Source organism: Bos indicus, chromosome 11, assembly GCF_029378745.1.
Source record: "Bos indicus isolate NIAB-ARS_2022 breed Sahiwal x Tharparkar chromosome 11, NIAB-ARS_B.indTharparkar_mat_pri_1.0, whole genome shotgun sequence".
Taxonomy (NCBI): Eukaryota; Metazoa; Chordata; class Mammalia; order Artiodactyla; family Bovidae; genus Bos; species Bos indicus.
In genome coordinates this window covers 14658214-14683797 of record NC_091770.1, presented here as the reverse complement: position 1 = coordinate 14683797, position 25584 = coordinate 14658214, and the positions used below count along the sequence as shown (strand labels likewise).

The following is a 25584-nucleotide window of genomic DNA, read 5'->3' as shown; positions in this document are numbered from 1 at the left end:
CACAATGAAGATCAAAGATCCCAAGTGCCACAACTAAGACTTGGAGCAGCCACATAAATAACTTTTTAAAAACAGTCTATTTTAAAGAATTTCCTATGTCAGCCTGCTAAGAACAAATTCTCTTACTTTTTGTACAACTGGAATGACTTTTATGTATTCTGAACATTCTATTTTTTTAAATTAATTTCATTGTCACTTTATTATTTTTTTTAAACTGTCAACCAATGGAGAATGATGAATAATCCGTAAACACACCAAAATATTATAGAGCAAGGAAAATGAACTAACTCAAATCTACCTAGTTAAATTTCAAAAGAAAATTCTTAGTAAAAAATAAAAAACTGACCACAAAGGGTTATGTACATATAAATGATACCATTTGTGTAACTTAAGAAAACAGGTTAGTTTACATCATTTTTCTGTAATATTCATTGAGAGAAAAAGAAGGCAGAAGAAAGGGAATAGGAAGAGGAGGGGAAAGGAGAATTTGCAAAGACAGAATAAGACAAAATATTAATATTTTTGGGTATAGATCAGAGAGTTGGCAAAACTGTAACCTATGGATCAACATTCTAAGTAAACACAAAATTTTAGGTTAACTTTTATTTTTGCACTTATTTTTTAAATTGATGTATAGTTGAGTTCCAGTGTTGTTGATAAGATGGTTGGATGGCAACATCAACTCAATGGACATGAGTTTGAGCAAACTCTGGGAGATGGTGAAGTACAGGGAAGCCTATTGTGCTGCAGTCCACGGGGTCGCAATGAATCAGACACGATTAATCGACTGAACAACGTATGTTTCAGGTGTATAGTCAAGTGATTTCAGTTATATATTCTCTTTCAGATTCTTTTTGATGATATGTTATTGTAAGATACTGAATATAGTTTCCTATGCTACACTGTAGGCCCGTTGTTCACCTTTTTTTTATATAGTATTGTATAATTTTTACACTTTAAAAATGTCACTCCATCATTTCCTGGATTCCACTGTTTCAAATAAAGTTACCCACCATTTTTGCTTTATTCAAGTGTAATGTCATTTCCCTTTGCTGGCTGCTTTTGATATTTAATTGGTTTTGTGCATGTGTGTGTGTTTTGCAAAGGATGTACTCAGATGTGATCTTTGTTGCATTTATTCTGCTTGGAGTTCACTGAACTTCTTGGACCTGTAAGTTGATGTTTTCCAACAATTTTGGGGAATTCCAGGCATTACTGCTTCAAATATTTCTGTTGCCCCATTCTCTCCCAGTCCTCTCCTTTTGGACCTCAAAGTACATGTACATTAGACAGATTCTGTCCCACAGGTCTGAAATCTCTTTCTTTCTCTGTGCTTCACTTTGATCATTATATTAACTGCCTTCCTGTTTTCTTATCTCTGATGTACCCAGTTTACTGTTAAGCCCACCCAGTGATTTTTCAAATTTCAGACACTGTCATTCATTTCATAATTTATAATCACAGACTTTCTATTTGCTTTTCAGTTTCTACTTTTCCGCTAAGAATCCTAATCCATTAATCCATCATTTTCCCTTGTAAATTTTTTAATGTATTTTAAAGCTGTTAAATAATCTTCTGTTAATTCCAAAATAGTCATCTGTGTTTCTGCTTCCATAGATTTTCTGTTGATTATGGATTATATAATTTTTCTTTATATGCTTATTATTTTTGCTGGGCTTTGTGAATTAATATGTTGTAAAGGCTCTGGATTCTGTTTTAACAATGTTTTATTCTGGCTAGCTGTTAAATTACTAATGGATAACCTTGATGTTGTGAAAGCCTGATTTTAAGCTTTGTTTCAGTGAGTTTCTTCCAGTTGTGCCCAGAGTTCTAAAGTACAGCCCTTATTCTAGGATGCTGTCCTTCCTCCTAAGCCATGGCCCTTTCTGGGTGTCAATGGAAAACCAGAGTGTTTACTAGACCCCTCTTACTGGAATTTGAATTTCAAACTCTATTCTTCCAGCAACTGCTACAACTACTCTGGATTTCAACTATTGCTTTCTCCTGGATTCTTTTGACTGTCACACTGCACAGGTATAATTTCAGAATCCAACAAGCTTTTGAAAAGAATTTGCAGGCAGATTTTGGGACTTAGATCTCTCCTTTTCAAAATTTCCCTCCCAATTTCACACTGTTCTAGAAGCACTAACTGACTCCTCAGCTCATTAAGACTGTCACATTCTCCTTGAATTCTATTTCCAAGCACACTGCAGATGCTGCAAGTGGCTCTCATGGTGAAACCCAGTTAATGTGGATTTCTTCTAGTATATGATTTTGTGCCGGTTTTGCCCATTTTTGACTGCTCTCTAGTCTTCTAATCACAGCTTTTTATATCTTGTTCAGAGTTTGTAATTGTTATTGGCAAGAGTCGGTTCAATACAAGCTACTCTTTCAATACCAGACTACAACCTCTGAAATCTCAAAAAGTTTCAAATAAATTAAAGGCAAAATAAAGTTTATAATTTATTTCCAATCCATTAGGATAAAAACTCACTTATGCAGCTGAATCTTTTAATTCATTTCTTCTGAAGAAAAGTACAAAAGTCCAGAGTAAAACTCAGACAAGTATTTGAAGGAAAATCCGTTGACTCAAAGTCCAAAAACAAACTGTAAATGGTTCATTCTGCCAAAAGAATTAGTTTTTGTACAAAATATAATGAATTTTACACTATAAACAAAGACTGCTGTATATTAAATTAGAGTTCTAGTATCTGCTTTTCCTCCAATTCTTTCCAAGCACAAAGCATATCTGCAAGTCAGAAACCTAATAACCCCATTTGGCAGACTGTCTTAGAATAAGCTTTTACCCTTAAGATATCTGGAAAGAGAATACTGATTCTTTCCATTGGCTCAAAGTCCAGTACATCAGTAAGTTTTAATTTAGTTTACAAAACTCTGCCATAGTAACATGAAGAGCACACTAAGGTTTAAACATTACCTTTTACTAAATAATATGACACAGAGCTCAATGCAAAATCTACAAGGTCACAATCTAAGTCTAATATTATTTCTGAAATCCTCAGCAACTGCTATCTTTATTGAAAAAGATCAAACCAAAACCTTACACGTCCTACCATATAATTACTCTACTTTTATGGCCCTTCTATGAGAGAAACACAGCTTAAAATAAAACTTAGGTCATGTAAGTCAAAGAAAATTGTTCTCTAGCACTAAGTTCAATTTCAGACTTGATCAGGAAATTAACTTCCATAGATGGATGTGCATACAGTACTATAATTCTGACTCAATGTTTATGACAATATTAATTTACGTAACATGTGAAGTCTGTTATCTAAAACTTTTCCTAATAAATGAGCTACAATTAATGTATATAATATTATGACAATTTTAAAGGAGTTTGTAGTTTAAAAGTTGTAAGTTTAAAGCACATGGACTTTTAATACAACTTACTACTCATCAATAATCTTTTTCCAAATGAAAATTTAAAAATGAAATTTTATGAGCTTTATTGAAAATGTTTTAATTTGGGATGTTCATCATACTTATTGTGTATATTTTCATCATCTTTCATTATCAGTATTTTATAATGGATGCTATAATGTTTGAGACCTTAAAAAGATACTACTCATGACCTAAAATATCATGGTTTTGGCTTAAAATTTTTTTTTCTATTTATCTCAACCCTCATTTTTATTATCCAGGGAGTTCTATGATTAGAGGAGACATGATTTAAGTTATAGCTACAAACAGCATATAATCATACATCTTCTACATTTAGATAAATCTTTAAGATAAGAAAGAGTAAAGTTAAGAAGTATGGGTTTCTTCATTATAAAATTCTTATCTAGTGGGGGAAAGTTAACTTTAATATATTTTCTCAAAACCAAAGATATTTTTCCTAAAAAAAAAAAAAATTTTGTTACTACTATAAAATTATTCTTTCCACCCATGACATTTTACATAAAAGCACCAAAGACGATTTCTGTAAACAAACTTTTAACCAGTAAACTAATGGCAAATATCCATTTGCCTTTATTACAATATTTAGAAGGCCTTGATATGAGTCTCTACTTCCTACAAGGACATTTTTATAACAAAAACCTACACATACAAACAAGAAATGGAATTACTGTACATTTTTGGGGAACAAAAGGCAGATTAACAGACTAAAACTTTTTAGTTAACAAAGTGAGCACAAGAAACCTATAAAATGTATGCAATGTATAAAAATTCAGTAATTTTTTAAAGTTTCATTGGAGGGATTAATAAAACATGGTAGATCCACTGGCTTGTAATTATCCTGTAAACAGTAAGGAAGTAATAAGCAATAAATTAGAAATGTCTTCACTCCCAGTATTTCCCTTCTCTTGCACAGGAACCACTTTCATAGTGGTTAAAACTGGCTTTCTTAAATATTAGAATAATTCTAGCAGAAAATAAATTCCATTAGGAATAAGTTAACAGTCTACAATAGATTTCTGACAAACATATTAGAAAAAAAATACTACAGATCACAGGAGGACTGGTCTACATATTATATGACAGAGTATCTGAAAACTTCAAAATTTCTCCTTCTTTCACTAAATTTGTTTTGTTTTGTTGCTATCGTATTGCTCTCCAAATTATTTGGTTGAAAGGTAATAGAAAAAATAAAAAGTGAAAAGAAAACATTTTTAATGTCTGTAGATGTATGAAGAAGAAAAAAAACCTTCAAAATTCTTTTTCCTACTACTGTTACATAGGAAAAAGTTTCATTTGGCACACAATTTGTAAAAAGAAAAAAAAAGAAACAGAGTGTTTGGCATTCCAATCACCCATAGTAAAGACAATAGTAGGAAATGAAAACAGGAAAAATGACTATTTTAAGAAAAGATGTCAGAAGACAAACCACCAAAGGCTCTGTGTCTTCTACCATTCCCCGTCTCTGGAACACTTTCATCTGCAACATAATATACAAATTACTATTTACATTACGATTACGTTGGTAAAGAAGACCAGATTCAGTTTTTGTTGTGTTCTGACTTACAGTGCCCATTGGGATAGCCATGACCATCAAGCCAAGAAGGCCTTAAACAAAAATATTCCATTTGCATTGTATACTTTATTTAAATTTATTTTATGGTTCATCTTCTGGGGTGCACAAGTAATTGTAAGACTCTGAAAAGTCCTGTAAACTTAGGCTGACTTTCTGTAGCTGATAAAAGTATTCATCGAAGATGGTATGTTTTTCTCTTGAAAAGTAAACATTCTGCAGGCTTACACAGTGGTATCTCCAAAGTCCTTGTTCCAACGTATGTATGCTTCTAAGGTTTGAGGGCTCACACTGCGTTTTATCTTTTTTAAGGATTCGGTGAAGTCAGATAATCGAATATTTCTCATCTAGATTTAAAAAAAAGCACACAATACAAATGATTATCACATATACAATAGCTGACCCAATGGTGGCTAAAAATGCTTTATTAATGTGAAAATATATATAGACGTATTCTTAGAAAATCATGTCAATCATCTTATTTTACATATTAGTATATATTAGGTACGTTTCCTATTTAAGAAATCCTACCAAATAATATACTTTCATTTCATGTGTTTGGCTTCTTAGGTATTAACATTTTAAATCCCAGTATTTTCCCACTATAAAAACAAAACACAATCATTACAGAAAACTAGACAAAATATTCGCAATCAGAAAAAATAAACACAATCCCACTACTCAGATATACAACCACTATTTGGGTTATCTCCTTCCAATTTTTCTTCTGCATAGTTTCATGAAATTTTACATTCTCAAGTCTCACTCACCACAAGCATACTCTAGCTAAATTCACGTTTCTCAGAAAGGGAAAAGGAGTTAACAAGATGCACATGGGACTCTGAAGGAAATATTGCTCTTAATACAACATGGAGGATGCGTATGTCTAAAATTTTATTATTATTGCTTGTAATACATTTTCATATTAATTTGGTCTTATTTTCTGAGACTTTTAATTGGTTTTGAGAATACAGAATAAAACAAAAATGAGTTAATAAATACCTAATTTTTACCTAAGCATTTTTAAAAGACAAAATGGAATCTGGCACAAAGTGGTCAATTAAAAATTATCACATATTTACATGTATATTTTGCCCCCAAATAAGAAGTTAAGAACTGGAGACAAAATTTCAACTGATACTTATCTGTATTTTTTTTAATTTACATTTTAAAATTTATTTTAAATTTTACTTATTTATGGCTGTGCTGGGTCTTCATTGGTGCCTGAGGGCTTTCTCTAGTTAAGAGAGTGGGGGCCACTCTTGCAGGCCCTAGAACATGCAGATTTCAGTAGTTGTGACACACGGGCTTAGCTGCTCCCCAGCATGTGGAATCTTCCTGGGCCAGGGATCAAACCCATGTCCTCTGCATTGGCAGGTGGATTCTTATCCACTGAGCCACCTGGGAAGTCCTAAAATTTATTTTTAATTGGAGGATAACTGCTTTGCAATGTTGTTAGTTTCTGCCATACATAAACATGAATCAGCCATAGGTATACATATGTCCCCTCCTCTTGAACCTCCTTCCCACCTCCCAGCCCTCTAGCACCAAGTTGAGCTCCCTGCGTCATACAGCACATTCCCACTGGCTACTATTTACGTATGGCTATGGTTTTTCCCATGGTCATGTATGTATGTGAGAGTTGGACTGTGAAGAAGGCTGAGCACCGAAGAATTGATGCTTTTGAACTGTGGTGTTGGAGAAGACTCTTGAGAGTCCCTTGGACTGCAAGGAGATCCAACCAGTCCATTCTGAAGGAGATCAGCCCTGGGTGTTCTTTGGAAGGAATGACGCTAAAGCTGAAACTCCAGTACTTAGGCCACCTCATTGGAAAAAGACTGTGATGCTGGGAGGGATTGGGGGCAGGAGGAGAAGGGGACGACAGAGGATGAGATGGCTGGATGGCATCACCGACTCGATGGACGTGAGTCTGAGTGAACTCCGGGAGTTGGTGCCTGGCGTGCTGCGGTTCATGGGATCACAAAGAGTCGGACACGACTGAGCGACTGAACTGAACTGAACTGAATGAATATGTTTCAATGCTACTCTCTCAATTTGTCCCATCCTCTCCTTCCCCTGCTGTGGTACACAAGTCTGTTTTCTATGTCAATGTCTCTATTACTGCCCTACCAATAGGTTCATCAGTACCATTTTTCTAGATTTCATATGTATGTATTACATGGTATTTGTTATTCTCTTTCTGACTTATTTAGCTCTGTAAAACAGGCTCTAGGTTCATCTACCTCACTGGAACTGACTCAAATTCGTTTCTTTTTATGGCTGAGTAATATTCCATTGTATGCTGCTGCTGCTGCTAAGTCGCTTCAGTCGTGTCTGACTCTGTACGACCCCATAGACGGCAGCCCACCAGGCTCCCCCATCCCTGGGATTCTCCAGGCAAGAACACTGGAATGGGTTGCCATTTCCTTCTCCAATGCATGAAAGTGAAAAGTGAAAGTGAAGTCGCTCAGTAGTGTCCGAGTCCTAGCGACCCCATGGACTGTAGCCTACCAGGCTCCTCTGTCCATGGGATTCTCCAGGCAAGAGTACTGGAGTGGGCTGCCATTGCCTTCTCCCATTCCATTGCACATATGTATACAATTTCTTTATCCATTCATCTGTTGATAGACATCTAGATTGAGTATATTCTTTTTATTACTCTTATAAAACCCAATCTAACTACTTCATATCCTCTCTAATATCAACATTGCATAGATTAAGAAAATCAGTAAGAAAATAAAATGGATTTCCTTGATCTCTATAAAAGGTTGCCATTATTTAGTATTTACATATTTTTTAAATTAGGGCTTCCCTGGTGGCTCAGATGGTAAAGAACCTGCCTGCTCTGCAGGAGACCCAGGTCAGTTATTTAATGGACACTTATACAGTAGAATTTCATGGACAGAGGAGCCTGATGAGCTACAGTCCATGGGGTTGCAAAGAGTCGACCATGACTAAGTGACTAACACTTAGTTAATGCAGTATTCACTATTGCCAGACTTTCAGTGCTTTATAAACATCAACTCATAAGCCAGGACTAATAGCTAAAAGCTGTTACCAAGTTATTAATATTAAGACCATTAGGTTAAAAATAAATTGCATAAAAGTATACATTAGAAGCAAAAACTTTAACAATGTAACCAGACACACATTATTAGCGGAATGATCACAAAAAGGTACATTATGTTATTTTTTATAATTCAGTAGTTTTAAGTTTTAGTACTACCTAAAATTTAGAGACTTCTCTGGTGGTCCAGAGGTTAAGAATCCGCCTTTAACGCAGGGGACACAGATTCGATCCCTGGTTAGGGAACTAAGATCCCATAGGCTGCAGAGCAACTACTAAAGCCCGTGTAGTCTGGAGCCCATGTGCCACAACTATTGAGCCCACACACCACAACTAGAGAGTCTGTGCACCACCATGGAAGATCCCACAGGATGCAAGGAAGATCCACGTGCCACAATGAAGACCCAACAGCCAAATAGCTAGATAAAATTTAGTTTAAAATAATGAAATGGCTTACATATTTTTAAAATACAAGATACAATTCAAGTAGATATGTTACACTGTAATACTGAAATAAATGTACTGTTAGAATGAATTAATGATATTTTAAAAAATTTGCATTTTTAAGCTGTCATTGGAGTAGACTAACACCCAAACTAACAAAAAGAAAGCAGTATGCATTTTGACACACAGTCATTAAATTATTCTGCATTAAAATGAACCCAGGTTCCTAAAGTTGCTGATTCTAGTCTTGGGATAGGCAATTTCAAGGTGTGCCTTGCTCCCAGAAGGCAACAATGTTTTTCAGAGTTCTACAGTAGAGTTGAGAGGACTCATCTTAATATAAAAGCAGATTTTGCTGGCCAAGTGTGACCCATTAAACATAAAATTAAATTGATTTACAGATGTGGCAGGTATCTCCTGCTGTGTCTCCTAATGATTCCATCTCTTGTTATATATGCCCTTGTGGAATCCCTTCCCCTGAGTATAGACTGGACCTAAGCACAGACTACAGCAAAAGTGATGAGATGTGACTTCCATGATTAGGTTATCAAGACTATGCCTTCCATCCTGCTGGCACTCTCTATTCTCTTCCTGGCTCACTGGCTTTGATGAAGCAAACTACTATGTTGGAGAGGCCTACGTGACAAGGAACAGAAGGTGGCTTCCAGCCAATAAACACAGAAAACTGAGGCTTTCAGGCCAACAACACAAGAGGAAATTAATCTGGCAAAAAACAAAACACAAAAAAACACATGAGCCTGGAAGCAGATCTTTCTAGTTTGAGCCTTATAATGACCATAGCCCCAGACAACATCCTGATTACAGCTTTGTAAGAAACTCTAGACCAATGCCTTGACTGCAGCCCTCAGAGAGTTTGAAGTGGAGGATTCAGCTAAACTGTGCCCATGTTCCTTTCTCTGTGAAAATGTGAGATAATAAACACATGTCATTTAAGCTGCTAAATTTTGTGGCAAGTTTTGTTATATGGTAATAGACACCTATTGTCACAGAATTGCCTTGTTTTAAAATCATGACTCTAGAAGAGTTACTAAAAAAAGAAAACAGACTGAATTTATTCTTCAAGTAAAATAGGAACTATATTTAATTGAGTTTGTTCAATGAAGAAGAAAAATGTTGAAGTTTAGGTATACGTATAATTCTCAGGATGGGTAAAGCATAAAGGTTAATAAATCCACTATCAACAGAAGACAGGTTTCTTATCTCATGAAATAATTATGGACAGATTCCTAAGAATTTTTCCTATTCCCTAAGCAGCCACCCACTTGCTTTCATAAAATTTGTATAAGGTACTAATGAAGGTGTATCCAAGCATCCATTTATAGGTTTTTTAGTGGCCTTCCGAATGGTTCAAAGTGAAAAAGTATAAGTGTTAGTTGCTCAGTCATGTTTGACTCTTTGCAACCCTATGGACAGGGGCCTCCTCTGTCTATGGAATTCTCCAGGCAAGAATACTGGAGTGGGTAGCCATTCCTTACTCACAGAAAATGCCAGGGCCAAGGCGCTTGAGACAGAGTGAGGAATGCTTGCAGACATGGGGTTCAGTGGATTTTGCAGAAGTTGATTAGGAGTTAGCAGACAACTTCTTACTAAAAATTATTTGTCAGCTGATGGTTTTATTTCATTACTTATGGCCTTGATTAGCTCCTTCATTCTGTATGGTCTGTTCACGGGACAAAGACAGGCCTAAAGTGTCACACAATAGACCTTTCTTCAATTTTAATCTAGGGGGGCCAGGGTATATACATGAAATACCAAGTTTACCTGTCCTGAGTCCAAGGCAGGGAGAGTGGTGTGTGGGAAAGAAAGAATTCATGTACAGTGTTTATTTTTTGGATAGAAAAGCACATATTAGGTTTATTTTAAAAGAACATTTAAAAAATAATATATAGATGGGATACTGTTAATAATTTATACATAAGTAAAAAAGCCCTCAAGACACTTAGTACTAATATATCTTTAATTAGAAATATATGGAATCAAAATAATAAGTCAGATAAGAGGAACATGAAACTATACTTTAAACGTGAATTTTAAAGGTAACCATAGCTAAACACCAAAGTATATGATATGTGGAATTCTTTATTCCTAAAAAGCTTCATTCATACTCCAGGTAAACTAGACTGTTGAAATGGAAAAGTGCTGTGGTTGCAAGAAGTGTGAAGGCTTTCTTAGTAATGTAGCTGGCTAACCACTATGCACAAGATGCCTGAAGATAAGAACCTCAAATTTACATGGAAGCATGAAGAAAAAGGACAGCCAAAATGTACTCAAATTCAAGTACACTCATTCTCTATATTAAGATTTCACTATTAATACTTGGACAGGACTCTCTGCAATGTGTAAACCCCTTGCCATCCTCCAGCCCATGTTTCTGGGGGTTTTTGTTGTTGTTGTTTTTTTTTTTTTTGAGTTCACACTCGAACTCCAGTGGAGTTCTCTTCTCTATTCTATGCCAAGAATGAAGTCTCTTTGGTTGGTTAGTAATGTCTCAGGTGCTATCTGAGCTCTGAGAGATAAGTTACATAATTTAAATCTGATTTAAAATGTCTGAATACATAGTTATGATCATTCTATATATCCAATTCTATATTTTTCAGGCAATTTTTTTTTAAAGTAATGCTTCAGCATCTCTTAAGGGGACCTACTATATTTTCAAGATGTAACAAATTATGTTACAATGGAAACTGTATTGCTTTTATAAGAAAGAAAACAAACATTACTGAAAAACTAACAGAATAGAACATCAAGGGGTTAACCTGTTACAAGCCATCTTTACAATGTATAGAATTCTCAAGTTGTCTATAAGTTTGTTTTGTTTAGTATTTATATAATGATTTGACAGAAAATGATTTAATGATTATATATAATATATTTTGTGCATTACCAAAGGACACCAAAGGAGACCGTCATTTGACAGTCCTCCATATTTTGAAATGAAGCAAAAGTAATTTTTTCTGGTTTCTAATCAAATTGGAAAAATCCAGACAAAAGATATGTTTTACAATCTACAGGACCAGACAAAAGAAAGATAATTATAAAATAGTTTACCTCACTGGCAGACATATTCTTCACTTGTTCTGGTTTCAGTTCTGTAAAATATAAAAATGAGCCACTTAGGGAAAAAAATGACTTCCAAGTTTAAGTTAACAAAGTTCAATAATCTAAAAGTATATGTTCAACATGAATCATTATATGAAGAGAAAAATAGATTAATAATAAGAGCACATACAATTTATAAATGCTTAGACTAATACTCTTTCTTAGGAAGGCATCGGTTTCTTCATATATGGCTCAAGAACAATAGAATCTATAAATCTGAAACTAAACTTAAAATAATGCAACTTCTTTACAAAAGTCATTAGTTGTTTTAAGCCAACAAATTTTTTTTTTTTCAGAATAACAGCTAACATATCCCCAAAATACAAATGATTTATACATTAGCTAATGTTTCTGAGTTCACTATCTGAACAAGATATTATGCCTCCAACATAATGAAAGCTTGACTAAAATGCTTTACCCAGAGTTTCAAAATATATTCTCAAGGTTATATTTATTACTCTCTAAAGCAACAGTTCTTCGGAGAAGGCAAAGGCACCCCACTCCAGTACTCTTGCCTGGCAAATCCCATGGACGGAGGAGCCTGGTAAGCTGCAGTCCATGGGGTCGCAAAGAGTCAGACACGACTAAGCGACTTCACTTTCACTTTTCACTTTCACGCACGGGAGAAGGAAATGGCAACCCACTCCAGTGTTCTTGCCTGGAGAATCCCAGGGACAGGGGAGACTGGTGGGCTTCCGTCTATGGGGTCGAACAGAGTCGGACACGACTGAAGCGACTTAGCGGTAGCAGCAGCAAAGCAACAGTTCTTAACCAGTAGTCTGTTTGACCAGAAGAGGCAATGGCACCCCACTCTAGTACTCTTGCCTGGAAAATCTGGTAGGCTGCAGTCCATGGAGTCGCTAAGAGTCAGACACGACTGAGCGACTTCACTTTCACTTTTTACTTTTTGTGCATGGGAGAAGGAAATGGCAACCCACTCCAGTGTTCTTGCCTGGAGAGTCCCAGGGACGGCGGAAGCCTGGTGGGCTGCCGTCTATGGGGTCGCACAGAGTCGGACACGACTGAAGCGACTTAGCAGCAGCAGCAGTCTGTTTGACCGTGAGAGAGATACTCTGAAGTTGCATGTTCCATGTTCTACTTTGCCATCATAGCCAGTAATCTGAGTGCAAACCTGGGAGCATCACCCATCTACTTCCCATGCTGCCTGTGGAAAAGTAGCTGACAACATCTACTCTAAAGTGATTATCACCCTGAGTTTAACATAACCTAAGAATGATAGATGTGGTATTTCAGAATCAACAAATTACCTTGAATCAAAACAAAGCAATGAATGATACACTTTGCTGCAATTTTTCAAATAACATATAATAATAAAAGTAAAAACATCTATTTATATGTTTCCTTATACACATTAATTTCAAGTGATATTAGAATACTGAACTGAAAAGAACCATAAAATAGATAAGAACATTTTCCCTTTATTATTCTTTTTCACTTGCTTAAAAAAGCTCTCTTATTCTTGAGGGGTTTTTATTTTTTTTTGCTGCCAATCTACTATCAAGTTGCAAAATCTGCTGTCTAGAACAAGGCTCACGGTACAATGATCCATGGACTGTTTTTATATGGTCTGTGAGCTAAGAATGGTTTCACATTTTCTGTGTTGTGGGGGGAAAAAAAAGGGTAGGGGAGGAAGGAGAAGGATGAGGAGAAGGAAGAAGAGGAAGGAGGAGAATGGAAGAGCAGGAAAAGGAAGAGAAAGAAGAAACAGCAGAAGCAGTAGCAACAGCAGCAGCAGCAGAGCTACAGAGCATGTGTGGCCAATGAATCTAAAGCTTTTCTCAGAAAGGTTACTTAACCTTAAGTCTAGAAACTCCGTATCAAGTTTTAATCAAGTTTTCCACTGATTCAGCTTTACTGCTTTCCAGTGAATAAAAAAGACTTCTCAATAATGACTTCTTAAACTTCTGAATGGTGTAATTAACAGTTCTAAATGTTTCAAGCTCTGGAACTCCTACCTCGGATAGGACCCAGTGCTGCATCCTTTGCCAAAGCTGTTAGATCACTGCCTGAGTATCCGTTGGTCATTCTGAGAAGAAGAAGGAAGAAAGAACAAGTTATTTTTACCTTTTCAGATTTAAAATCACCACATAATAAGAGGGTAAAACCCTAAAAACTCTGCTTGTCATCAAGCAGACAGTTCTGTGATTTGATTTTTAAGCGCACAGGAAGGCCCACTCACTAAAAACAAAACCTACTGGTTCCTTATAATGCCTCAAATTTTCACCATTAGAATCAATCCCTTTTTATTTTTTAATCAATTTATTTTAATTGAAGGATAATTGCTTCACAGAATTTTATTCTCTGCCAAATGTCAACATGAATCAGCCATAGGTATACATATGTCCCCTCCCTCTTGAACTTCCCTCCCATCTCCTTCCCCATCCCACCCCTCTAGATTGTCACAGAGCCCCTGTTCAAATTCCCAGAGGTATACAGCAAATTCCAATTGGCTATCTATTTACACATATAGTATTGTTAACTTTCCATGTTACTCTTCATATATCTCGCCCTCTTCTTCCTCCCCCACCCCATGTCCATAAGTCTGTTCTCTATGTCTGTTTCTCCACTGCTGCCCTATAAATAAACTCATCAGTACCATCTTTCTAGATTCCATATATATGTGTTAGTATGTGGTGTTTATACTTCTCAGACTCACTTCACTCTGTATAGTAGCCTTTAGGTTCATCCACTTCATTAGAACTGACCCAAATGCATCCCATAAAAGTGGCTGAGTAATATTCCATTGTATATATGCACCATAGATTCTTTATCCATTCATCTGTTGTTGATGTTCTAGCTATTGTAAATAGTGCTGCAATGAACACTGGAGTACATGTATCTTTTTCAATTTCAATTTCCTCAGGGTATATGCCTAGGAGTGGGACTGCTGGGTCATATGGTGGTTTATTCCTAGCTTTTTAAGGAATCGCCATTCCATCTTCCATAGTGGCTGTATCAATTTACATTCCCACCAACAGTGCAAGACGGTTCCCTTTTCTCCACACCCTCTCCAGCATTTATTGTTTATAGACTTTTTGATGAGGGCCGTTCTGACCAGTGTCAGGTGGTATCTCATCATGGTTTTGATTTGTATTTCTCTAATAATGAGCAATGCTGAGCATTTTTTCATGGGTTTGTTAGACATCTGTATGTCTTCTTTGGAGAAATATATGTTAAGGGTCTTTTTCCCACTTTTTGATTGGGTTGTTTGTTTTTCTGGTATTGAGTTGTACGAGCTTCTTGTATATTTTGGAAATTAATCCTTTTTCAGTTGTTTCATTTGCTTTATTTTCTCCCATTTTGAGGCTTTTCTTTTCACCATGTTTATAGTTTCCCTTGCAATGCAAAAGCTTTTAAATTTATTTTGGTCCCACTTGTTTATTTTTGCTTTTATTTCCATTACTCTAGGAGGTGGGTCATAGAGGATCTTGTTTTGATTTATTATGTCGTCAAGTGTTCTGCCTATGTTTTCCTCTCAGAGTTTTATAGTTTCTGGTCTTACATTTAGGTCTTTAATCCATTTTGAGTTTATCTTTGTGTATGGCAATAGGAAGTAGAACCATTCCTTTAGATTAAGGTATACTGCATCTCCAGGAGACTCCATTAAGTTGTAAATAATGTGCCCTGGAGGTTACATCTATAAACCATTGCTGGCCAACTGACACATAACTGCAATTACTTCTCTATAGATTAATGAGTCTCTATCTAGACCAAGAACTGCCTTGATGGAATGAGGGGCAATCAAGGAAGATTTCTTCATCTGTAGGACACCGTACAGGACAGACAGGGTGAAGGAAGGGTCTGGGGTAGAAGACACTGGCAAAAAGAGGTACACCTGAATGGGATGCCACGGTGGGAACACCTGGGCAGCCAAAAGATTATTAAAGGGAACTAAGAACTAGGGAAGTCAAGAGGAAGAGGAAAATAGAACAGGAAAAAAACATTTACTTATCGTGTACTCTGTTAAATAACTGCAGAAACATTATTAGCAGATTTTTTACTGGAATAACAAAGAAGGCTCTCAATATTTCCAAGTACTGAATTTGTTCTTTTTTCATAGGTATCTGGGAACTCAAAGAGTTTTTACTATCAATACTAGCTATTCACATTCTTGTTGAATATTTTAAATTACTTTTTGAGTTTTTTCCAATGACTAAAAATGCATGAGTGCATCTCCTATATTCAGTTTCTACTTAATACACCACTTACTAAAAAAAACTTGAAGACGTCAAAGTTTAAAAAAAATTATGTGTAATATAAAAGAACAAGTTTAAGTGAAAATACCTGGTGGTGTGGGCAAATACGCAACGTTTTACATCTGAAAAATTATTTTAATACAACTTAAATTTATTAAAAAAAATATAGTACCAGCATTAGCAAATAGCTAATAGGTCATGTCTTCCAGAGGATTTAGAAACTGAAATTTAGGTATCATACATAAGAAAATGAGATAAGTGAAAAGATAAAGGAAGTAGAGAATGAAACAAGTATTCAGATAAATTACTCGTTTCAGACGTGCGCTTAAACAAAACAGAAAAAGACTTCTTAAAAATAAAGAAAAGCTGCAGGATAGACGAAATCAAATCACTCACCTAGCAAGTTGAGCTAGTTCTTTTTGGGTCAATGGGCTTCCTTGTTTACATAATAGATTTTTTAATAAAAGTAGTCGTGTCTGAAAAGAAACATTAAAGAATTATCAGTCCTAAGAGTTAGCTTAATAAAATATCCAGGAGTTAGGTTCAAACCCTAACTCTCATTTAGAAGCTCTATGATTTCACACAAAACACTCTACCTCTTACAGCCTCACTCTTATCTATTAAAATGACAATTTTTTGAAAGTTCCTAAAAGAGTTAAAACTAATCCAAATAAAGCACTAAGTAAATAGCTGCTGCTACCACCAAGGGTGTTAAGGGTCTGAGATAGACAGCCACAATTTAAAGGTATGGATTCATTCAACATGGACTCTCACCCACTTTAAGCTAAAATTCAGTGACTTTTAGTAAGATTAGAGTTGTGCAACCATCACCATAATCCAATTTTAGAACATTTCTATCACTCCAAAAAGCTCACCTGTGTCTGTTTGCAATTAATTCTGACTTCCACCCAAAGCCTTAGCTAACCACTATCTACTTTATGTTTCTAGAAATAGCCTTTTTTTAGACACTTCATATAAATGGAATCATATAATAGGTAATCTTTTGCATCTGGCATCCCTCACTTAATAAAATAGTTTTGAGGTCCATCCATATTACAGTATGTGAAAGTACCACATATGGAACAGTATGGTACCATTTAGCAATAAACGGAATGAGCACATTTGTTTATCTATTCACCAACTGATGACTAGATTTTTTTGCAGTTCTTGGCTATTATTTACAATGCTGTTGTAAAAATTCTTGTACATGTCTTTATAGATACATGTTTTCATTTCTTCAGTAGAATCTTATGAATAAAATTCTGGAGTCTTACATGCATGCTCAGTTGCTAAGTCGTGCCCGACTCTTTGCGACCCTATGGACTGTAGCCTGCCAGGCCCCTCTGTCCATGGGATTCTCCAGGCAAGAATACTGGAGTGGGTTGCCATTTCCTCCTCCAGGGGATCTTCCTGACCCAGAGACTGAACCGCGTCCTCTGCGTCTCTTGCACTGGCAGGCAGATTCTTAGGCACTGTGCTACCTGGGAAGCCCGTGGAGTCTTACAGTAAGTTCATCTTTTTAAGAAACTGCCAAACTTTCCAATGCAGCTGTACCATGTACTAGAAGACTTAATAATATTAAATGGTAGGTCTTGTTTCTGCCTAAAATTAAAAAGTTCAAACATGGATACATACCTCCTCATTTGGCAAAGACACATAAACCCGTTTGGTAAAACGCCTAAAAAAAGGATTCAAGCAATCTCAGAAATACAGTTTTGAATTTAAACAGCAAATAACAAAAACAAAGCTTTAAGTATAGTGCTCAAGGCATTTGAATACATTTTAGTAGTCATCAATGTAAAAAGTCACTCTTTTAAAATATTCTAGTTAAATACATAAAATAGGTAACTAATAAGGATCTACTGTATATACCACAGGGAAGACTGCCCAACACTCTGTAATGACCTACATGGGGAAAGAATCTGAAGAAGAGTGGATATATGTATATGTATAACTGACTCACTCTGCTGTACACCTGAACCTAACAGAACATTGTAAATCAACTGTACTCCAATAAAATTTTTAAAAATTCCAGTTAATGTTTAAAAATCCTTAGTATTGGCAGATTTAAATTAACCATTTGTGTATCTGTATTTTTTAACAGTAGTAACACTTTAAAACAAAATATCTGATATAAGAAGTTGAAGAAACAGATCTCTGCTATCTCCGTGAAACTAAGAACAACTAAAACCAACGAGAACAACAGAAACAGAAACGTAAAGTCCATCATCAGCAAAGTAGGGAATGTTTATAACTAAAATGTATGAAGAAGGCCTGCCTAGGGCAGTGAAAATTACACGACAAAGGTGAATGTAGACAGGACCCGCCACTGCGAATTCCAGACACGGCTGTCAGAGCAGTTTTCCAGAGGGAACAGAGAACACTCTGAGGGGAATAAAACTAACCTCCCCACATTTAAACAAGCATGTGAGGACTGGCTCTGCAGACCATGTGGCCCTAGTCAGCAGCAAAGGAATGACAAGGAAGATGAGACTGAACAAAGAAACTCAAAGACACAACATCTTTGTAAGAAGATATCAGTCAGTCTGGCAAGAGGACAAGCTGTCTTGCAATGGCCAAATCTTTTTCAGTGGAAGAAGACTAAATCGACCCAGTCTCTTATTTACATACATGTACACTTCTTCACCAGGTGCGGCTTTGTTGTCAGTCAGGGAGATGGCCCACCAGTCCACGGTATATAGGACAATTCAAGATATTTGCCTTGCTATCTTAGTTTTCTAGCTCTTCTACAACATCCTTTCAAAATTACATTCTCCAAGAAAACTCCCCTTATTCAAATAAAATAGGCAAAACAGACAAAAGCATAGGACTGATTTTAAAAAACAGTACCAAAAAAAGAGGGGAAAGAATACAGTAAACATAAAATAGATAAAATGAAGAACATGCAGAAGAGGATTTTGCCATAAAGCAAATTAAAACTGTGACCAAATATCTTCCCAAGAAAATAATTTAATGAAAAAAAAAAAAGGCTCCTATGAAATTAGAGCTCAATGAGATAGAAAGATTCAAAGAAGTAAGACAACAGAAGATGAAAAATGGGACTGCAAAGAACAGGAAAGCAATAAAAAAGAAAAGAAAAACCACCACAAAAACAAAGGTCACAAAAGTAAAAGTAGTAGTAGAAAGGAGATTAGACACTAACCCTACTGGGTTAACCCATAAATGTGAATAAAAGCAGGCTGGCTTCAGACTTTCACACTGCAACATCCAGTCCTAGAAACAATAGGCAATGTTACAAATTCCTCAGGAAAGGAACGGGAGGTCCAAGAATTTTATGTTGAGTCAAACTGTCCTCCCAGTAGAAAGGGAACACATTTGCTCAAACACATGAGAAGAGAGAATGCAGCTCCCATGAACTGTGTTAGCAGGGTAAAAATCAGTTTTGGAGTTTTAAGATACTTTAATTCAACCCAGAAGAAATAAGCAATTTGCCTAAAACCATAAAGTTAAAAACAGTTTTCCTGGTATCATGCTGGTCCTGTCCTCAAAAGTTTTGTTTACTAACAAGAAGCCAGAGGATGGATATAGAGAGGAAAACAATGAATTTAGTCTTTACACTGAGAATGAAAGACAGAAGAAATACGTGAGACGAATGAAGGAGTAAATACATCTGTAATAAATGTGCGCATTTCCCCATGAATTTCCCTACCTGAGAACAGCTTCATCAAGCTCTTGTGGCCTGTTGGTTGCACCCATTACAAGCACTCTGTCATCTCCAGCAGACTGTACCTGTAAGTCAAAAATTTTTTCAATACTTTTAAAGTAATAACAAAGAAAAACACAATAAAGATATCTATTTCTAATCTGGGCCATTCAATTGGAAAATACATACATTACAATGCTACCACATAAAAATATCATAATCAATACGTACACCATCAAATTCTATTAGAAATTCAGTTTTTAGACGTCTGCTAGCATCATGTTCTCCTTCTCTTCTTTCACACAAAAGACTATCAACTTCATCTAGAGGAAATACAAGGATGGAACTTTAATTAAAAGCCAAGCTACATGAGTTATCTGAGATTAACCTAGTTTATTATACATTTAGGATACATTAGGTTATTAATATAATGTATCCTACTCAATTTGTTGGACAGTCTTTAACCTTGTGCTTTTTGAAAACTTTTTACTTCTGCAACTATACTTCAATAAAAATTTTAAAAAACTTTTTACTTCTGAATAATCTTTCTTATCATTCCCTCACATTTGGAAGAAGGGAACTTTACAAATGTTCAACTAAGCTGTTGGAAGACATGTTCTTACCTATAAAAATTATGGAAGGTTGAAGTTCTCGAGCCACAGCAAATAGAGCTCTCACCAATTTCTCTCCTTCTCCTACCTAAAACAAGGCATTGGACACTGTTAAATCAATAAAATGCAAGATTGTTCCTTCCAGCTTTTTTAATTTCACTACTGAAAATCTAGTACCTAGGAATTTAACTTCCCTTCTTTGCAGCAACCAAAGATTTGGTTAAAGAATAGGGGTGAGGGGGGTTACTGATTGATCCTTAGAACACCAGTAAATAGACTACTTATTTATTAAGAGAATCTGGTGAGTACTTAAAAAAAAAAAAAAATATATATATATATATATCTCTCTCTGTCTTGTTTCACTATGCATTTCTAAGACTTGAGACTGGAGTAACTATTGGGGTATAACTACTGAGAAGAGGGAACACCAGAGGACAGAGGGATGCAGCACTATTCCGTAAGCCGTAGGCTGCAGGGTGTATTTATAGAAGCACGTAAGTTGGAACGTGCTCTCCTAAACAAAACTTGCTTTACTAAAAACATCTTGAAAATCCATTCTCACAATATCACTGTCAATAAATGTTAAAGCATTTCTAGGTGGTCCAGGTGGTCTATGAACACTCCTTAAGACATTATCAGGGGCTTGAACACTATACTAAAGCCATTCTATGCACCAAAGCATCTATGCTCTGAAAGGGTCATGAGGTTTGCGGTAATCTACTACAAAAACTACTTTGTCCTCTAGGTGGCATCTATACTTTTTATTGAAAATTAAATTATAAAGAAAAACAGGAAAAGCCTCAGATTTAGAATCTGCAAAACAAATATTCCCAGAGCCAGAAGGAACTGAGAGAGATGACCTCTTATGACATCAACCCTGTAAGATTTCCCTGGTGATCCAGTGGTTGAGTCCACCTGTCAATGCAGGGAACCTGGGTTCAAACCCTGATCTGGGAAGATTCCACATGCTGCAGGAACAACTAAGCCTGAGGGATACAACTACTGAGCCTGTGTTCCGCAACAAGAGAAGCCACCACAATAAGAAGCCTGTGCATCGAAACAGGAGAGTAGTCCCTGCTTGCCACAACTAGAGAAAGCCTGTATGCGGAAATGAAGACCCAGCCTAGCCAAAAATAAGAAAATACATTAAAAAAACAAAACAAAACACTTTATAAAGGAAGTAAAACCTCAAGTGATACTTTCTTAAGGCCAGTTCCGTAGGTAAGTCAGGTTGGCATCCCTACCTCCTAACTTCCAGGACAGTGTTCTCTGTTGTAGGCTAATATAGGTAACCTACTGTAACAACAGTTTTACTTGTAAAATTTCACACAGGAAGCAAAATTTAACCAGGAGAAGTATCACTGTATAGTTACTTTTAATTACTTTACAAAACTGAGACCTCTGCCAGTACCTGATCTTGTACTCCTATACTCCAAATTTCTATTGTTCAAGCGAGCTAGTCCGTGGTATTTTAATACACAACCCTAACAAACAAATCTCACAGAAAAATTTCACTTTTACTTAAACGAGCCTAACAAAGGCACATAACTTTCTACTTTGAAGAGTAAAAAAAGAAGATATTTAAATAATATGTAAGTAATAGATATAAAACTCATAGAAAAACATCTTTGTGTAAGGTTATTGCCATTTATTCTTAACACAGTAACATTTAGACAGTAACTTAAAGCATGACAATACTGGAAAAAGAACACTCACATATTTCGAAGTTAAACTTGCAGCACTTATATTAAAGAAGGTTGCATTAGATTCTGCAGCTACTGCTTTAGCCTTTAAAAATCAGAAGGGTAAATATATTAGTTCAATTGCTTTAAAAAGATAACTACATGTGATCAATTTAATTTCTAGAAAACATTTCCTAAAAACATAAGGTATGACACAATTTCCAACAAATAGCAATCAATGTATTTCCTTCTCAGCAATGAGAAAAAGGTGCAGGAGGAGCTGTGCTTCTTCTCACTCTCTTTTTCTCTAAGAGAGATGTCAAAGGGACAGGTTGAAAAAAAAAAGAAGGGTGTGTTATTCTCTTCCCAGTTATAAAAGATATCTGGTTAGAGAAAGATAAACAGCTGAAGGAAAAAGTTACTCTTTCCCTATTTAGTTTTCCCTGTAGCAGAGTCATGCAGGAAAAGAGGTATTCAGATCCTAGCAAAAACTTCTGGCAAAACGATATAGAAAAAAACAATCTGTTGTATGTCAGTTATGCCTCAATTAGAAAAAAAGAAAGGGAGAAATCTGTTATCAGGCTGATTATTTTATTTAAATAAACCTGCTAAAATAGTAAAAAAAAAAAAAAAAAAATCAGAGATTAGCAAGATACTCAATATAGTAAGGTAAGCTCTTCTAGGGCAAAATTTTAATATTTAACTTGGGAAAACAATGAAAATTATACTGTTCCCAGTATCAAACTAATACTGGAGATAACATACATGGTTTTTTTCCTATCTTCATCATTAAAAACTAACTTAAAACCTGGGAGTTCCCTGGTGGTTGAGTGGTTAAACTCAGTGCTTTCACTGCCATGACCCTGGATTCAATCCCTGATCTGAAAACTAAGATCCCACAAGGTGTGCAGTATGGGGGGAGGGGAGGGAGGGGAGAGGGAGAAAGTATATAACAACAAAAGGCAAACCATAAACAACAGACTCAGTGACAATGAAATGTTTCTTTTATTCATATTATACCCTTAATATCTCAATAGAACTTGCCAATTTAAAAGGGATTCTTACCAGCATTGTTTTCCCATTTCCAGGTGGGCCAAAGAGTAACAGTCCTCTGGCAGGAGCCCTAAGCCCTGTGAACAACTTAAAAATACATACTTTAGTTCATAACTGTGATTCTAGAGACACTTTTTCCAGACATTTTGAGTATTATTTGTTATCTAAAAAGTACTATTTGTGATCAGTAGCATCCTCCAAAAGAGAGCTGCCCAGAGCTCTAAAGAGAACATATTATCAATAAATTACTACAATTACCCCAAACAGAAGAAAACAAAGTGAAGTAAACCCAAATTCTTATTGAACAAATTGAAAGCAACTGAGCTTCCCTGGTGGTCCGGTGGTTAAGAATCCGCCTGCCAACGCAGCGGACACAGGTTCAGACCCAGGCCTGGGAAGACACCACAGGCTGTGAGGCAACTGCCCGTGAACCACAACTGCTGAGCCTGCCAGCTGCAACCACTGAACCCTGTGTGCCCTAGCGCCCGTGCTCCACAATAAGAGAAGCCACCACAATGAGACGCCCGTGCACAACAGAAAGTAGTCCCCGCTCACTACAGCTAAAGAAAGCCCCCTTGTGCAGCAGTGAAGACCCAGTACAGCCACGATCAAAATTAAAAACATTTTAAAAGTACATTTAAAAAACTGAAAGCAGGCTGATTAAACAAGACATACGGAACAAAGAATGCTTCTCCCCTTCTTTTAGAGATCTCACCAAAATAACAGTAAATGAATAAAAAAAGAAATACATCTTCAAAACAAAACAAAACAAAAATACAAAAGGAAACAACAGAGGACACAAATTTCTGTACATGGTGAGTTGATAAAGTGTGGTAAATTATTTAATGGAGTTGAGGGAGCTAAAACTAAGCACCTGCTTGTGAAGGGATACCTAGATACCAGGAGCAAGCTGACATGAACAAAAAACCCTGGAAAAGCTCTGGAATTGGAGGAATCAGGTATGGGAGAAAGCACTAGTAAGGCAGTTGGCCAAAAATGGGGGACTGATTGAAAGTTTGTGTGAGGAACAACGGAAACCATGCTCCTGCCCTGACCAAGAGCACGCAGCGTGTACTGCTCTTCCACAACAAAAGGAGGCAGATACTTCCTTCTCTGCTGCTGAGTCACTTCAGTCATGTCCGACTCTGTGCGACCCCGCAGACGGCAGCCCACCAGGATGTCCAGTCCCTGGGATTCTCCAGGCAAGAACACTGGAGTGGGTTGCCATTTCCTTCTCCAATGCATGAAAGTGAAATCGCTCAGTCGTGTCCGACTCTTAGCGACCCCATGGACTGCAGCCCACCAGGCTCCTCCGTCTACGGGATTTTCCAGGCAAGAGTACTGGAGTGGGGTGCCATTGCCTTCTCCATTCCTTCTCTAGAGACATTAAACCATAGTTGCCAAACTCAAGGGCACCAGGCATGGCAGGCATGAAGGGTGAAGACTCAACTGATAACATTTTACTGAACAGTGAAAGTGTGTGTACTTTTAAGTTGAACCATATGAAGTAACTGATATTCAACTTAGAGACAAAATTTTATTTGAGTGGGTTCAGGTTTACAGAAAATTTAATGGAAAGAATAGAGTTTCCATGTAACTCCTCACCTCCCCCACCTCCACTATTATTAACATCTTGCATTGGTATGGCACATTTAATACAGCTAATGAATACTGATACATTATTATTAACCCAAGTTCATAGTTTACATTAGGGTCCACTATTTGTGTCAAATATTTACCATTAGTTTCATGTAGAACAGTTTCACTACCCTAAAAACTACCTTCTCCACCATCTATTTAACCTTCCTGCCCTCCCTACGAATGCTTGGCAACCACTGATCTTTTTACTGTCTCCATAGTTATTCTAGTTGGAATCACACAGTATTAGACTTCTAAGATTGTCTTCTTTGACTTAGCAATATGTACTTAATGTTCCTCTGTGTATTTTCATGGCTTGATAGCTCATTTCTTCTTAGTGCTGAATAATATTTCATTATCATGGATATACCATAGTTTGCTTATACATTTAACTACTGAAAACCATCTCGAATGAACAAAGGTTAAAGTATTTGCTTTAAGTAATTCTGAGAATAAATTAACTCAAGAATGTATTTTTAATATTATTTATCTCATTCAAGCCACTTTTAGTGTTCAGTAACTTAATTATTGTTGTTGAGAAGGTCTTACAACTAGCTGAGAAAAGAAGTGAAAGGAAAAGAAGAAAAGGAAAGATATATCCATCTGAATGTAGTTACAACGTGAAGTCAAGTGGACCTTAGGAAGCATCACTAAGAACAAAGTTAGTGGAGGTGATAGAATTCCAGTTGAGCTATTTCAAATCCTAAAAGATGATGCTGTTAAAGTGCTGTGCTCAATAGGCCAGCAAATATGGAAAATTCAGCAGTAGCCACAGGACTGGAAAAAGTCAGTGTTCATTTCAATTCCAAAGGTCAATACCAAAGAATGTTCAAAGTACTGCACTATTGCACTGACTTCATATGATAGCAAGGTAATGCTCAAAAGTCCTTCAAGCTAGGTTTCAACAGTACGTGAACTGAGAACTTCCAGATATACAGGCTGGATTTAGAAAATGCAGAGGAACTGGAGATCTAATTGCCAATGTCCATTAGATCATAGAAAAAGCCAGGCTATTCCAGAAAAACATCTGCTTCACTAACTATGCTAAAGCCTTTGACTGTGTGGATCACAAAAAATTGTGGAAGATTCTTAATG

General features: G+C 36.3%; 1 protein-coding gene across 4 annotated transcripts in view; it reads right to left on the bottom strand.

The window, feature by feature from the left end:
* Positions 1-3940: 3940 nt before the first annotated feature.
* Positions 3941-25584, bottom strand: part of SPAST (spastin) — a 55464-nt gene continuing 33820 nt past the window's right edge. For all 4 annotated transcript variants that reach the window (XM_070798473.1, XM_070798475.1, XM_070798474.1 and 1 more), the window contains 10 exons: positions 22864-22938; positions 21833-21904; positions 20129-20204; positions 19737-19828; positions 19512-19591; positions 17477-17519; positions 16238-16317; positions 13601-13671; positions 11574-11614; positions 3941-5340 (listed from right to left, as the gene is read on the bottom strand). In XM_070798473.1, coding sequence (XP_070654574.1) covers positions 5218-5340; positions 11574-11614; positions 13601-13671; positions 16238-16317; positions 17477-17519; positions 19512-19591; positions 19737-19828; positions 20129-20204; positions 21833-21904; positions 22864-22938 — 753 coding nt within the window. In that variant the 3' untranslated portion in view covers positions 3941-5217. The remainder of the gene's footprint in view (positions 5341-11573; positions 11615-13600; positions 13672-16237; positions 16318-17476; positions 17520-19511; positions 19592-19736; positions 19829-20128; positions 20205-21832; positions 21905-22863; positions 22939-25584) is intronic.